Here is a 15,946-nt window from a genome sequence, read left to right on the forward strand (position 1 = left end):
TATGCTAATATAAGAATGTGCTTTACTTCTTAACATAAAAACTTAATAGGCAATGGTATATTAGTCTCATTAATGTGAGGTTTTATTTGTGATAATTGTGCTCTTAATCAAAGTGTATACTTCTAAACATAGCCATATGTTTTAGAAGTTTTTATAACTTGGAGTCGGTAATGCATCATGCTTATCAACAATTATGGTTTTTTTCTGTAATATATACTGACCTTAGAATACATTAGTTTGACATTTAATATATTAGTTCCACAGCAAATAAACCGCCCTCATTAAGCCCAGCTGCATTTCTGAGCTTTGATGCAGGTAGGGATCTAAATAAATTCATATGCACATTTCTTGCCAAAACAAGATAAAATGTTAATAATTAATTGAGATATTTTATACAGCTCTGTATATCCTAAAGCATAAATGGAAACACCTTGGAGCATTCACCTTTTCAGTCCAGGAGGAGAAAATCAGCTCCCATTACAGCCACTATGGCATGGCCACCGATTCCTTGGTCTCCAAACAGAGTGTTTTGAGACGCAGCTAATTTAGAAAAAAGTCTGCAAGAAATCCTTTTTCGCCAAAATGTGGGAAACTTGGTTGCTTATATAGCAAATATAAATACACTGTTCAGAGCAAGCTCTGGCATCTGGAAGGAAACTTTACTGTTGGATATAGAGAATAAGGCAGAACCAGAGAGTCGTTAGCTGAACTTCACCATGCAGTGCAGATGGGATGTCAAAGGAGGTTCACCACCCCCCACCATGAACTCTGTCATTGACACTGGTGGGATCATTCCTAGCAGGCAGAATATGTACAATTCTTCTGCGTCTCAGTTTCTGTTGTGGAGAGGGTGGGGGGAATGGTGATGAGAAGGGTTCCCCTCTAAGGAAATCTTATGGTCTGGGGCTAAATGTTATTTTTAGTGTACTGGCCATGAGATCCCGTCTAACTGCTCAGAGATGCTGCACTGTTAGTTCTGCATCACTGCTGTGTGAAACCCCTGTGTGCACTGAATTTAGCATTGTTGCCTAATTAACTGAAACAAATTAGTTGAAATATGAGCCATCTGGAATGAAAATGAACCTTCCATGTTTATCAGTGGATTCATTTTATTAGAAAAGTACATGTTGCTTGTGATTTGTTTCTTAAAAAAAATCATGCTGAGGCAGTGTTTCTATGTTAACATTTATCAGGGTAGGGGGGATCGCTCCTTCCCATTTGGTTACTTTTTTCACTTTGCAGCTGCATTGAAATATTTAGGCAAGCAGAAGCTGATGAGAACAGGGAAAGACAAAAGGCAGCACATACTGTTTTAATTTCAAAATCAGTAGTAAGTTACTGAAGACTCAAGTTGTTGCCATGTCTTTATTTTGTCATTCTCCTGGCATTTTTGCTCAAGTCTGAGTATTCTGAATGCCTGTAATAGGCATCTGTATCTTTTACCCTAACTGCATCTGGTGGGTTTCAAGTTAACTGCAGTGATACTAGTTTTTAAGAATGTTCTGTGCAGAGTTAGTGTATCACCTATTGCAGCTCTTTCTAAAAGGAAAGTACAAATGTAGTTTCAGTCAATAAAAGAAAATCTCAAGTTACTGCCATAGTAAATTATATAAATGAGCATTTTTTTTCAGAGAGAAATGTTAAGAAGCAGCAATATATAAATCAGATAGGATTTTGTGGTCCCTAGCTGAGATTTTTAAATGGAAAAAATAGCATTAAGCAGATGCCAGCAGTGCACCACTCACTTCCATCAGCTGAAATTCTTCTCAGCTCTTCTCCTTTGATGTTGGTTTGAATATGCTTTTGAGTTTTGGAATCTTTGCTGGCCAAAATCTGACAACTTTCTATGTAAAGAGTCCTCGTCTTTGTGGGTTTTCCAGCTTTTGTTTTATCACTGGCTTATTTTTTGTCTCCCCTGCAGAGCCACCTCGACCAATAGCACCCCCGCAGCTGCTGGGCGTTGGGCCTACATACTTGCTCATTCAGTTGAATGCCAACTCCATCATCGGGGACGGACCCATTATCCTGAAAGAAGTGGAATACCGAATGACGTCTGGGACTTGGACCGAAACCCATGCTGTCAATGCACCAACATACAAACTCTGGCATCTGGACCCTGACACTGAATACGAGATTCGAGTCCTGCTCACCAGACCAGGGGAAGGTGGGACTGGGCAGCCAGGACCACCGCTCATCACCAGGACCAAATGTGCTGGTGAGTGCTGCTTTGAAAAAAATGAACAAAACCTCAAAACTGTCTATTAATTGGTTTAATCCATTGGCAGGCTTGTTAGCTTCAATTAATTTGTAGCAGAACTTAAGGATTCCCTTCACACCCACAGGATCTCCAAGTTTCTGGGCCAATAAGGATTAGCTGCTTTGCTCAGTCATTGTCTAGGTTGCTGTTTGCTAACCCTGGGAGGGTAGGTTAGGAGATGGGACTTTAGAAATCCAAGAAAGCGTTTTGTTTTGCCTCGTGCAAGGAAGGAGATCTCATGATTTCTGGAAAGTACAGACCACCTTGTTTTTTCACCTTTATATTTTCACTTACATTTTAAATAAACTTACACATAAGAGAACTTGCATGGTAAAAAAAATATATGTTTAAGAAATAAAATTGTAATAAAAAATGTAGTGTATTTCTGCATAATTTGTCTTTTCCCAAGCAGTTACAAATGGCCTGCCAGAATCTCTAAGAACTAGAATAAAAATACTAAAATCTCTAGTCATGACCACTCCCAAAGGAAGTAGTCACAGCTCTCAGGCACATGGTGTCATTCTTGGGGCTGTCCTGTGCACGGCTGGGGGTTGGACTGAATGATTCTTGTGGGTCCCTTCCAACTCAAGATATTCTATTATCATCATTATCATCATAATAATGAAAAATGAAGATATTCTATTATACTCTAAATCATAAAATACAATTGCAAATATTAATAGAGTATTTTCTCCATTTTTGACTACCATCACCAAAATCATGTGCTCCTGAGCCCTGAAGTCTGCTTCTTGTTTCTTAGAGTGCCCCTGCGTGGCCAGCACCAAGAAGATTAAGCACAGCCAATTTGTGTTATATGCTGTTCCTTCTAAAGATACTTAAAGTTATTTTAATCTCAGCTTTCATAAGGAGAAAGATAATACTTATATCTCATAGTTGTCGGGGAGAAAAATCAGGTTTGAATCTCAGACTGGGAGACAAATAAGCATAACTTAAATTGTGGGTTTTCTTTCCCTCTAATCTCAGGACTTCTGGGGCCTGACAGTATTTTAAAGTTGCAACTATATTAGATTTAGCAAAGAGTGCGGAAAACCATCTATTCAAAATTGCATTAAAGTAATCAGAAGGAAAAGCTGCAGTTTCAGGTTTCTGTGTGTCAGGTATATGTGTGCAAATGTGAATAAGAAATATAAATGAAATAGTTTTTTCACAAGTTTGTGAGATATCTCAGTGGGACACCTCTTTCATGCATGACCACTCATTTTGTTTACCTAAGAAAGAGTGTCATGATCTAGATTAGAAGCCAAAACTTCAGTGGACTAGGTCAATAGGCATGAAAATCAGGAAATTAGACAGTCTTTTTTGAAACTGGACATAGTACTGTCAGAAGCTAAGGCAAGCAACTGGAGACTGAACTGAAGCATCTTTTGGAGTTTGTGGTCTTATTTATAATTTAGGCTGTCTTTCTAGTGAAGTAAAAAGCTCTGCGTGTCCATCTCAGTTAAGGTGACGGTTGCTGAGATCTGAGTAAGGTTAAAGCATTGGTTAATTGCACTGAATTGGTTTAGACATTCTTCTGAAAAAGTAGGAATTGGGAAACAGCCTCTGTTTTAAAGAGGCTGAGCAGAGACTAACATATCCAAATGTTCAGGTTCTTTTCCTAGCACTTAAAAAATGTAATTTCGTTTACCCAGGTTGTGACAGACAAAAGCTTTTTAATAGGAAAGAAAAAGAAAGGAAGTAATTATTTATGTGACATATTTTTAGAAACCAGTTAGCGGAAACAATGTTTTGGGTGTGATTATATTTTTAATTTATTTTTAGCATAATGCTCACATATAAGGCTCCAAAATCTAGTCTGTCCTGACAAAATTTTTTAATTCAATATAATCTACTATGAAATGAAGCAGATAAAAAGATACTTGAGCAGAAAAATCTGAACCTGTGACAACATTAATAATAATGAAATTCCAAGCTGTTTACCTTGCACTAAGACTGATTCTTCTTATTCTATCAAAGTGAAGGCAAATAAATGCTACTACTAGCTAGTTGCAGTTGGAAGACAGTGAGTCAACAAGGGCTTGTGAAGACTGAAGGATTGTGCCCACCATCAGGGATGAGTCAGGGGCAGAACTGGCTTGAAGAGCAGGTCACCCTTCTGCCTCCTCACCTGTCTGGAAAATGAGACAGACCTTCCTTTTCTGCAGTGTTTCCCCAAGGCTTCTGATAGATAACTGCAAGCCCCAATCAGTATGATTTTTTTATTTTTATACATTTTGCTTGTTAAAGGCAAACTGTAAACATAAAAATTAGTCTTTTGCAAAGAGAAGATTTATAAGAAAAGGTAAAGGTAATAATGGAATAGCTCACCCTGCAGTCTCTGCTGCTGCCAGTATTGTACAAGTGACTGGCAGGTGATTTACTGTGCTATATTAGATGACATCTCTGCAGCAATATCTTCTTTCTGGAGATCCTTCAGTTATTCCTAATTCTTCTTTCTGACAAGATCACTTTTTTTCCAGACAGATACTCTCTTTTCTGTCAATGTTCTTTGTCAATTTTGTCTTTCCATTGGTTTTATACATATTAGTTCAAATTCTGAAACAAGTTATAATTGTTTATCTGCTCAGTGTCAGATGGAGTGGTGGGAAATAAATAAATTTTCAACATGAAGTTTTGACTGCTCTCTATACAGATTAAAAAGCATACATTAGTGAATGTTGATCTGATGAGACTGTAAATATTAAAGTTTACATTCGGAGTAGCAGCAAAAGCAAACTCACTGAAAAAATAATCAGGATAGGTTAGTATTCTGCTCTCTGTTTGTTTAATACTTAAGCAAATATTAACATTGTTTTCAAATGAAGATTAAAATATTTTTCTTCGTAATTCATTCAGTATTTATAATTTCATTATATTTCTTAATAACATCTTATTGATCAGTTGGCCTGTGCTTTGCAGGGGGTGTATCTTACTCCTTAGTGATTTGACTGATGATTGTACGTATCTCATTGCCATACATGCACATTATTATTAGGTATTTAGATAATTTTTGCTCTTCCTCATAGCAAAACTAGTGTCTGGTGACTCGTTTACTAAATGTTTCCACTAATGCTAAACAAAATTGTTCTTTAATGAAGGGATAATTCTTCCACTAGTTAAGTCCTCTGACAGCCTGTTTGTCTACCTGGCATTTCCCAGGTAATCTTTCTTGTGCTGAAACTGAGTGAATGCATTTTCCTAGATGCGTTGTTTTATCAGTCTGCAATTAAAGATAGTGCTGAGCAATCAAATATATGAAACCACTGAGTGTTTTTAAATGGCTGAAGTCTAAAACATGTGAAACAAAGCACTATTTTCTGACATTATCCTCCCTATGCTTTGTGTTTTCTTTTTCTAAGCACCACTGATGATGGTACTGGGCACTGTGTTCCCGGCTGCTGATGCTGAAGGCTCCTGCCTCCCCATCAGTCCTCACGGGGCGCCTGAAATTTATTTCATTATGACTACACTTCCTGCCTGGTGTCATTGCTCACGTTATTCACTTTTTAAGGATTTTAACATCAAAACAAAACGCAGAAGGGTAACACTTGAATCAGAAGTAATCCTTACGGCTGTTTTCTGTGGCTTTGGAGTGTGTCATCCTTCTGAGCGTATCCTCTGAGTTGTGATTGTCTTTCCTTGGGGAGGGTGTGTGTGTAGAAAATATGTGGTAATATAAAATTGTGCACTTAGTCTACTTCTTCAACTGTAAGCTAGAAGTTATTCTGTTACATTGGCTGCTGCTTCTGAGTAACAACTCACAGCTCAGTTTTATGATTAACTGATATTTTAGTAGCAAAGGAGGTCAATAGTTCAGCCTGTCCAGAGCTTAATATATGTATACAGTGCAATTGCTCGCTCTTATTTTACTGAAGTTCAGTGCAAGGGTGTGATTTTTCAAAAAAACATGAAGAATTGTAGAGGAATCGGAGAAAGAGTCCTTTGTGTTTTCATTTTTTTTCCAAATGACTTGATTTTAGTAAACCGTTGCTTGTATGATTTGGTTTTGATAACAAAATGAGTAAGGGCGTTGGGGGAGGAAAGCTTTATGGCTTTAGCAGGGCTAGAAATGGAAAAATATATATCAATAAAATAATAATAAAATAATAATAATAATTATTATTATTATTATTATTATTTCATTGTTCAAAATCATTATCCATCACAGAGACCTGCTATTGGTAACAGTCAGCCTCAAGGTACAATAGTGGAGATGCTGGTTCAGGGATGCAATGCTGGCATATGATTGCTGCAGTTGAAGTTTTGGGAACTCTGCTGCCTTTTTCAAGCACCAAATGTTTGTGTGCAGTTTCCTCATATATTAATTTTGAAAACAGTGTACACAGAATGCAGAATTCTGCTGAATTCTCCTCTAGCAAACAAAAAAACCAAAACATGGGGAAACGTTGAAAAACAAAAGCAAGCTTAAGGGCTTTTGTTCATTGTCTGGGGATTTATAAGAGAGGGACTACAGTGATTGAGAAAGTGACTTTGCAGGGCCATTTGGAGGACTAAAATATTGTCGTGGTTACGTAAAAATTGTAATTTATTTTGAAAATGAGTTCACTGAAAGGGACATTGCAGTATAGAATCTGCATGTGCTGATGTGGGATTTGTGCAGTGCTACTTCAGTTGGTGTTGTTTGCCTTTTACACTTGCAGAGCGAAGGCAGAGTGTTCAGAGTACGGACCTGGATTTATGGGCTTTGTTGTGTGCTGTACATGAGAATTTAGGATGTTGGTATGTGAGGCAATGGTCTTGTAAAATTGGGTACAGTCAACATCACAGGAGGGTTCTGGAAAATATGGCGCTGAATGGATAAGCTGTGCTCTTCATTTGTGTCCCCTGCAGTAAAGCATCTTCAATTATTTAAATCTTTGAAAGCTAATAAAAATACAGAATTTTTAATTTACAGAATGTAATTTTCAAACATTTAATTTTATTTTTTTTTTAAATCGAACAGAGAGTAGTATTTACCTTTACAGAAAAGCTTCAAACAGAATTTTTACTTTATTTCTCTCAAAATAGGTATTGTTTGGGACTTACCCTATAGCTTCAAGAGGAGCTTAAACACATTTTGAGCATTTAAATTCCATGTTTTTATTACTCATGTTTTTGTTTTTTTACAATTTGAGCACTTTTTTAGAATAAACTAAAGATGAACAGCTTGAAACTAAATGAATATGATACTTTTAAAAATTATTTTATGTTTGTCATTCCAGAACGACCCTCATTACACCAATATTTATAACTTGCTGTTGTTTTTACGAATGTGTTTGGCACTCGTGACTGTTTCTGGGCTTTTGGCCAGGTAGTAATTGGAAACATTTAAGATCTCACTATCAGATTCTAAAGCACCAGAGTCGTGTCCCGTATAGGCTTACCACTTGGCTATGATATGGGGGGGCAGAGTAGGTAGGTATTTGAACAATGGAAAAGGTCTGGACTAAGGAACTTCATCATATTCCCTTTAAGACTGAATACTAGAATTGTTATTGAGAAAGCATCCTGTAGGAGAGCTATCTGATTTGGACCATCATCTGGCACATGCAACCATACTCTGATTATTGTGCTGCATGCCACTGTTGAGATACCCATGCCGCATATAGAATCCTAATGATGCTTATTTTCAGAAGAAAGGACTGTAGTGCAGCTGACTTACCTAGCAAGAGAGCGAGCAGCCTGCCCAGCCAAATTCTTGTCAGATTGTGTAAATTAAGCATGGTATCTACTTTTCCAAAAGAGTACAATGCTGATGAGTCAGTTGAATTGGCAGTAAACTGCAAGTTCATACGCTGACCTCCCCTAAATTAGTTTTCAACTTTTTTTGTTTACTATGTTCAGCCTTGCTTAGTATCATTTATTTGTTACTTGCAGCTGCAAGTTCCCTCTGTGCTAACTGGAAACTTTCTTCCTGCAACATTTTGAGTTCCATGTTATACAATGAGACATGGGTTTTCTGAATTCTCTCCTTCATTTTTGGGATAAACTTTGTTCATGCTAGTTTTATATTGTATAGTATTGTATTCATCAGTGAATCACACATGCTCTTCACTTGGAGTTAGGATAGCAGAGTGGTGGGCTCATCTAGCATGGCTACCCACATTTCAAAGCCTCTGTCGTGTGCAGTGACATCTTCCTTTACCTTCTTTCTGAGTTCTCTACCAGTGGGCAGTGGAGGATGAGTTATCTACAGTAAGACATGGTTGTGGTCATTGGCACTTGACATACCAGTCAGTCAAGGCTTCAATTCAGTCACCAAGTTGAGGGAAGTACTTCAGTTAAAGTTACTGGCTCTCTTGGTGAAGGGCACTAGGTCAAGATACCACTTCACTGCATAACAGAGGTGGGGGGAAGAAAAGGAGCAGCTGCCACCACCACACAGAGCTTCCCTGTCTGTCAAGCAATTGCTCCATCTCCTGTCTCATCTTAATTTGTTTGGCATCTTTTCCTACAGCAGAGCATGCCATAGCACTGAGACCGTTGTGATTTATCCGAAGTGCATGTAACTAGTCAATAGATCACACTTCCGAGAGGAGCACTGTCTGTGGCAAGAAAATGTATTGCAATACATTAATCCACAGTGCCCATTCTAGCTGTAAAAGAATGGATGTGGGCAATAATTCATATTGCAGCACTTGAAAGTGCTATGAGTGCACCTGGGCCAGATAACTCACAGCCTGATTATAGCCTCTTCGGAGGAAATTCACAGTTTTTTGGTCTGCATTTGCTTCCAAAAAACACGACTGCAGGTTGAGATAATATTTCCCTTTCAGAAGACTGGAACTCTTTTTTTGAACTATGACTTTTATTTTTAATTTCAACTGAAATAAATAATTTTTTAATAGGATTCATTAGTGTGTTTGATACTTTAATTTAGTTTGCTTTCCTAATTAAGGTCTCTCAACTGTTCAGGAATGCAATATTAATTTTATAGTGTTTGAGAATTGATAAGTACGTAAATAGAACAAAATTTTATAGGACTGGCTTTTATTGTATTTTCATTTATCAGACTATGAAAAATTAATTGGAAAATTCTAGTAAGGCTTTGAGAGTTGCTTTTGTCATGGCAGCAATGACGTGTTTTGAAAGCACACTGATTTTTCACTGTTATTTTGGCACTATTTGACACAGTAGTGTTGGGTTGGGTAGGGAAGGCTGTGAGTAGCAGGAGTGGTGATGTGGAAGGGTGGAAGAGGAAAGGAGTACCAGCAGCATGTGCTGAGGAGATGGATATTAATGCGATTTCTCAAATGCGTTCAATACTTTTTCTCTCTCCCCCATGTCTCTCTCCAAAACCGTTACAGAGAGATATCATGTCATTCTTCCCAAAAGCCATGGTTCTTATTGGCATAAATTCTTTGGGCTTTATTCTGCTAGATAAATCTTTATTTTTCATTTAATTCTTGTTTCCTTTTTTATTTTTTCAACTTTGTTTCTTTTTAATTGTGAGCAGCATAATTCTTTTCACCTAATTTGACCCTAGACTGTATGAGGCAGAACTGAGTGAATTTTACTCTCTTCATTTTATTTCTCAGTAAATTTTCTTGCTGGTGCTGAGAGGGGGAATGAACCAGGTGATGCTTTTGTATGGAATGATAATGAAATAGCTTCCATTATAACAAGGAGTTGAGGAGCATATTAAGCAGCAGCTGATGTCAAGTTACACCTCGGGTGATCAGTAGGTCCAGAAACCTAAAATGACTTGTCAAGACTCTTAATGTTACATGGTTTTGTTTACTGTTTGCAGATAAAAATCTGGAGCAATCCTGGAATGTTCCAGATGACTTGAAAACAGACATTAAAAATACTGACACGAAGGCTTAGGATCACCCAATTAATTAAAAGAATGTCATCTTGACTATAATTCTGAACAGAATAATAAACAGCCAATACTAGGGTTGACTAATGAAGAATTAAGGAAGTAATGTAATTAGAGACAGTCAACAGGTTTATAGAATACTCATCTTGTCAGAATAACTTGATTTTTAAAAAATTAAATTACAGATCTGGTTAATAAAGGCGATATTGTTCTTCACTAATGCATTTAATTTGATATAAAACATTCTGATTAAGAAACCAGAATAAAATCAACTCAATGGAGAAGAACTAGCTTATATATCTAAAACCATTTTTATGGATTAATTGAATAAACATTTCTGTTTGGGTCCTATCAGGAACCGTTCTGTGTAATTTGTAAAGAAAATGTAACTATGATAGAGTGGGTAAATTACAGAAGATTGTGAAACTAGTGGAAGAAAAGTCACTTGAATAAAGAATTGAGTTACTAATTTACAGTGGTTTGAAATTAGCGATGCTAATTTATGTTTCAAGTAGGCCAGCTGCAGTACAATAAAAACAAAGTAGACCATATGTACAGAGAGGGAAAAGAAACCTAAGAATCACTGACTGTTAGGGCTGTCACTTGGGCACTGGAAATAAAAGAGGTCCTCTAGTCCTTGGCTTGTAAACCAGAGCAAAATTTCCCGCTTAGTATTGGAGAATGTTTTAAAGCTTTTGAAAGTACATATTTGAAATTGTTTACCAAATTGGTTCTCTGACCAAGTTCTTTATCCCTATCTCTCCAGCCCCTCTTCAAATCAGTATAGCATCCTGCTCTATAGAATTAAAGGTATGGTGTTGTCCAAGAGGTTGTTGTTAGGAGGATTAGGAAACCAAAATAAAAAAAAAAGTATGGCAAGAAGTTAAAATCTGAAAAGAAAATCTTGTTGTTTATGTGTGATATGACCAGAATTAATTCTGGGGTAGAAATGTAGATGTGATTTAGGCAATGATTTCTTATGCGGTTGAAATTTATTTTCCTTGTTTCACATCTCCAACCCATATACAAAAGCCTTCCATTCCTTTGTATACTAGTATTTTTTCATTTCAGGTTACCTTTGAAAACTATGTCATTTTATGCATTTTGTTTTTTCATGACATTAATTGGTGAAAGCTATTTCATTACTCTTGGAAATGACATGCTTAATTACCATTTAGACAAAATTTCAGATACTATAATGGTACCATAAGTATACATTTTGCAGTTTATTACCTTTATTTTAGAGAAATTGTGCTCAATGCAAGGGACTGCTGAAAATATATTTGACAATGTACCTTCTTTTGTCTGCAAAGTGAACTCTAACAGTTAGGCTGAAATGTCAGAGCACAAGCATCCACTGGGAATATGATGTGCTATATTCACAGTTCACGACTTGTAGCATCTTAGACAATTACAAACAAACTAGTTGAATTGCACCATGTTTCCTTAAAGTAATGACCTTCAAAGGCAGCACAGAACTGTTATTCAAGAAACCTGCTTTCTGCTGTGGCCTCTGATGTCATCTTTGACAAATCAGTTCACTTTGCGTCTCATTGTCATTTTGTCATTTGAAAAACAGGATTGGCTGTGCATGTTTCCCCAGAAATTTCTCCCATGTTTATTTGCCTCAAGAGGTAAATAAGAGCAAGCACTTTTATTTTACTGGCTGCATTGAGATCTTGGACTTATGTGTTTGAATACTTTCCAAAGATAAATAATAATGATTATCTTATATAATGAAGATCATATATTAGAGATGAAATTTTTATTCGTTCAGTGACAAATTTTATTACTGATGTAGTTTTTGGGGTTGTGTAGGCAGACCCTTCCCTTGAAAATAAAGTACAACTGTTCTGCATTGAGCTCTTAGTGTGACCAACAGTTCTTTGTGTCTGTCCATGCAGAGTCTATTTCTGGTGTTGACTTGATATAGTAAGGGATGGCTGGGGAGTGTGGAAAGATGCAGCAATCATACTGTATAGAAATCAGTGAAGATCAATTTATTCCTGAACTTTGTGGGGTTTTTTTGGTTTTGTTTTTGGTTTTGTTTTTGTTTTTGGCTTAACCCTTGTCTATTATCCTTTCAATAGCCATAGTTAGGGATCATGAAAGTTGAGCATGATCTTTTTTCCTGTGTCTCCCACTTTACCTCAAAGACTTCTTAGGTTGCTATTACCAAGTTTTCTTTTCTTTTTTTTTTTTAACACAACCATACCTCCTGCTTCATCCTCAGCTATTCCTCCACTTCAGCCTTGAAACATAATTTAAAAGTTAAGAGCAAATGTGGTTGCTTCTGTCCAAACAAAGAATGAGACAACTAATAATATGTTGTAGAAATTACTCATATTGGGTAATATGCTTTTAAGTTTGCAGTTCATATGGTGATGAATATAGTATAAGAACCTATACAGAAAAGAAACAAGTAAAAAGTTTTATAGATGTGACTTATCTTGCCTAGCAGTAACTGGAAAAGATGGTGGATGCATACTTGAATCACAAGTTGAGATGGTAGACATTTTTCATTGTCACTTTACTAATGTGCTTATTCAGAGCCTATTCCCATAGTTTATACAATGAGAAAAAATATATACAACAATATTGTGTAGGAATCAATAAACCATGATGTTTATGCCTTACTGTGAATTATTTAGTCCTGAATTTACAAGTTGTTACGTGCCTTAAATAAAGTCAGTTCACAAATTTAAGGTTTTTTTCTCCTGTGTTAATTTGATCTGGTCCCACTGTGGGGAAAAAGTGCTATCACTCTTCAATATTGCTTTCACAAATCAGCTTACTGTCTCTGTGTTTAAGAAAGGATTTGGAAGTTTAAGGTGGGAATTCTGAGTCTGTGATGACTGTCAGTGATTTAAAGATCTCTTGGAAATAGATATCCCATGTGGTGCAGGTTCTGTGGAAGCCATACTCTTTCAGTGGACTCTGAAAGTTTGCCTTGTGGACAGACTCAAATTAGAAAATGTCAGATGCTGCTGTTATGTGCTTTATTGTCCTAAAACTAATCTCTTGGACACTTTACGTATTCTCTCTGTAGACACATGTGCCAATGTGTACTTTTCCACCTTTGAAGAGCAGCCAGTAGTTCTGTGTAAGGCAGTTGGGTATGATGGGCAGGCTTCTTTTCTCCTGTTTAGACCATAACGCAGGCCAGGAAACAAATGTGTAGCAATTGTAGTAAAGAACAACTGCAAAATAACTTGTAGTACTTACAATCTGTTTTTTTCAGCCTTGGATTGCAAAAAAATCTGCCTTTAAATATCCTACTGTTACTCTCACCAATCTTTCTGTGTTTCATGCTATGCCTTACTCCATCTAATGTGGACTTGTAGTGTGGGTTAAATATAGCACTGACAGCTCACGAAGAAACTATTTTGCTTCTGGTTCTGAAGGTCTGTTTTTTGGATCAGGGTTTGCTGAGTTGTTTTCTGCACAGAACAGTTGCTGGTGAGAGAAAATGGGGTACTCAAAGCACTGCAACTTCTGTCTTAGAAGTTCCTCTCAGTTAATATGAAAGTCATTGTATATGCTTTTTTTTGTTGTTGTTTGAAATTCTAATAATTGGATCCATCTCTTTGAATTTAGCCATTTTAGGAGTAGTCTCCCTTATGGTGAACAAGAACAGAAAGGAGGACATGGGCCTGGGCTGCTGCAGAGGAAGATGCCTTGACAGTGGGGGAGTCTGAGCATCCTTACAGACAGGCAGCATTCAGAAGCAGAGCTCTAACACAGCGCCCAGCCTTTAATATTTTAATTTCTGCAAGTGAAGTGTGACTTTTCATCCTTGGTAAAGTGAGTGTCTGGCTATTTAGCAAGGGACAAAGCATAATGCCATCATTGGAGAGACGTAGTGTCAACTTGGACAGGTGATATTTAAGGAGCCTGAAGAGAGAAATGACCTGGCAGCGTAACAAGACATGTCACAAGTGACTGTCTCAGAAAGAATGAGAACAAGATAGACAATTTCCATTACTTCTCAGTGTTAAGGTACCAGCATTATCCCCTAAACAACCACACGCTCCAAGCAATAATCATGCACTGTCTTTTTCTGTGCTAATATGAAAGTGGAATTCAATCTCTTTGACACATATTGCTTCAACTCCTGTCTTGTCAAGTTGTTTCTCTGCTGGAGCTCAGCTGATATACAGTGAATGGGCTTTGTACACTGACTGAAATGGGGAAATAATTATCCAGGTTCCCTTGATGCTGGCCACAGAGGTGCCTAGAATATGCTTGAAGAGAGGCTTTTTTTCTGGTAGACCAGAAGTTGTTACCAGTTAGGAAAACAGTGAAACCACAAGCAGCTCTTCAAACTGGCTCTGTTTTTGGAGTCCCTTTTTCCAGTCTGATCCAGGTACCCTGTTAGCTGTGTACTAATTCCCATAATAGCTTGGAGAGAGGCAATTGCTCTTTTTCCACTGTCTTCCTAGCAGTGTATAGTGTGTGTGCACATGTTGGGTTTTATGGCAGGATTTTGTGCTTCCTTTTTTTTAGTAGCAAATAGAGAGGCTCGACATCTTTTGTATCACATACTGCCTGTCAATGACAATATCTACCATCATTTGCAAGACAAATTTGTTAAAGGGTTAGGATAACTGGATTTTTTTTTAGATTTACAGAGCAAATTGAGGATACTTTTTCTACAGTGTAACTGCAACAGCACAGAAAACTGATAAACTACCCTAGCATGTGCTTAATCAAATGGTAGGTTGTAAAACTCATATTACAACAAACATGAGTAGCTTACCAGCCAGGCAAACCTTTCAGGATGTTGTCTGATGAATGCCTAGTAGACCATGTACTTCTGTGTACAAAATGTGTGTGACACCTCATGCAGCAAGACACCAATGCTGCTGCACTTACTTTTTCCTAAAATTGTCAGTAAAGTGTATTCTTTGATATGCCTTTTCTGACCTAGTTTGATTATCTCCTTGTATACAAGGAGTACAGGATAAATATATACATAGTTGTATTTATTGCTTTTTTTAGCCTGTGCCACCTACCTTAGTTGACATTGTATTTTTATATATAGATTTTTCCATCTTGCCTTAAGGAAAATATTATCATAATGCATATGCATAAGGAAATTAAGGTTGTTACTGATATCTCAAAGGTGGCATTTCTCAACTTTTAAATACTTTATTTTGCTCTTTTACTGTAATATAGCTTTTGTGCATATAATATGCTATTAACAACAATAGACAAGAATATCCTTCACATTCTTTCACTTAAAAGTTTCTGCTGGCAGTTAGAGAAAAAGAAAATTAATAAAAAATGTGTTTTGACATTTAAAAGAGAATTATTTCCCTTAAATTTCATAAAAGATGCAAACACCTAAATTGTTTGAGTTTGCACATTTTAGAGCATTGCTATGACGTTTCTTAGTGAAATTAAAGCAGGTTTCTCTGTAGCAAGTTTCACCTTTGTTTCATAAACTAAATTGGATTAGAAGAAGTAGCCCTCCAACTCTTGAGAAGGCTACATAGTAATGTTATCTGTATGTCTTTCCCCATCCATTTAGATCTTGGATATAAAGGCAGATGCGACCAAGTTTGGTTTCCCGTGGCTTATTGTCTTTGGGCTTGCACAGTCAGTTTTTTGTTGCTGTTTTTGTGGTGTTCATGGAGCATCTCTGAATCAATTTGTTTGTAGCATTCTGTGACCTCTGGATTTGTATTGGTGGTGCTACTGTGTGTGTGCCAACAGTTAACAGACTGTATCCTCTGTAGCTGCTGGCCCTCAGGCCTTTTGCTTTGTCTGAAGGATCCTTCTGCTCTCTTGACAGTTACACAAGGACAGAGAAAATCCCAAAAGTGCTAAAGCCAGCATTTGATTACCAAAACCCATCCTCCCCA

At 37.0% G+C, this 15,946-nt stretch overlaps 1 protein-coding gene across 14 annotated transcripts in view; it reads left to right on the top strand.

Moving 5' to 3' along the window:
- Positions 1-15,946, top strand: part of PTPRK (protein tyrosine phosphatase receptor type K) — a 397,788-nt gene that overhangs the window by 225,506 nt on the left and 156,336 nt on the right. For all 14 annotated transcript variants that reach the window (XM_027751912.2, XM_039381750.1, XM_039381752.1 and 11 more), the window contains exon 7: positions 1,922-2,215. In XM_027751912.2, the coding sequence (XP_027607713.1) occupies positions 1,922-2,215 (294 nt within the window). The remainder of the gene's footprint in view (positions 1-1,921; positions 2,216-15,946) is intronic.

This window comes from Pipra filicauda, unplaced genomic scaffold (genome assembly GCF_003945595.2).
Source record: "Pipra filicauda isolate LSUMZ 115617 unplaced genomic scaffold, ASM394559v2 scaffold23_size5868930_pilon, whole genome shotgun sequence".
In the NCBI taxonomy this organism is placed as follows: Eukaryota; Metazoa; Chordata; class Aves; order Passeriformes; family Pipridae; genus Pipra; species Pipra filicauda.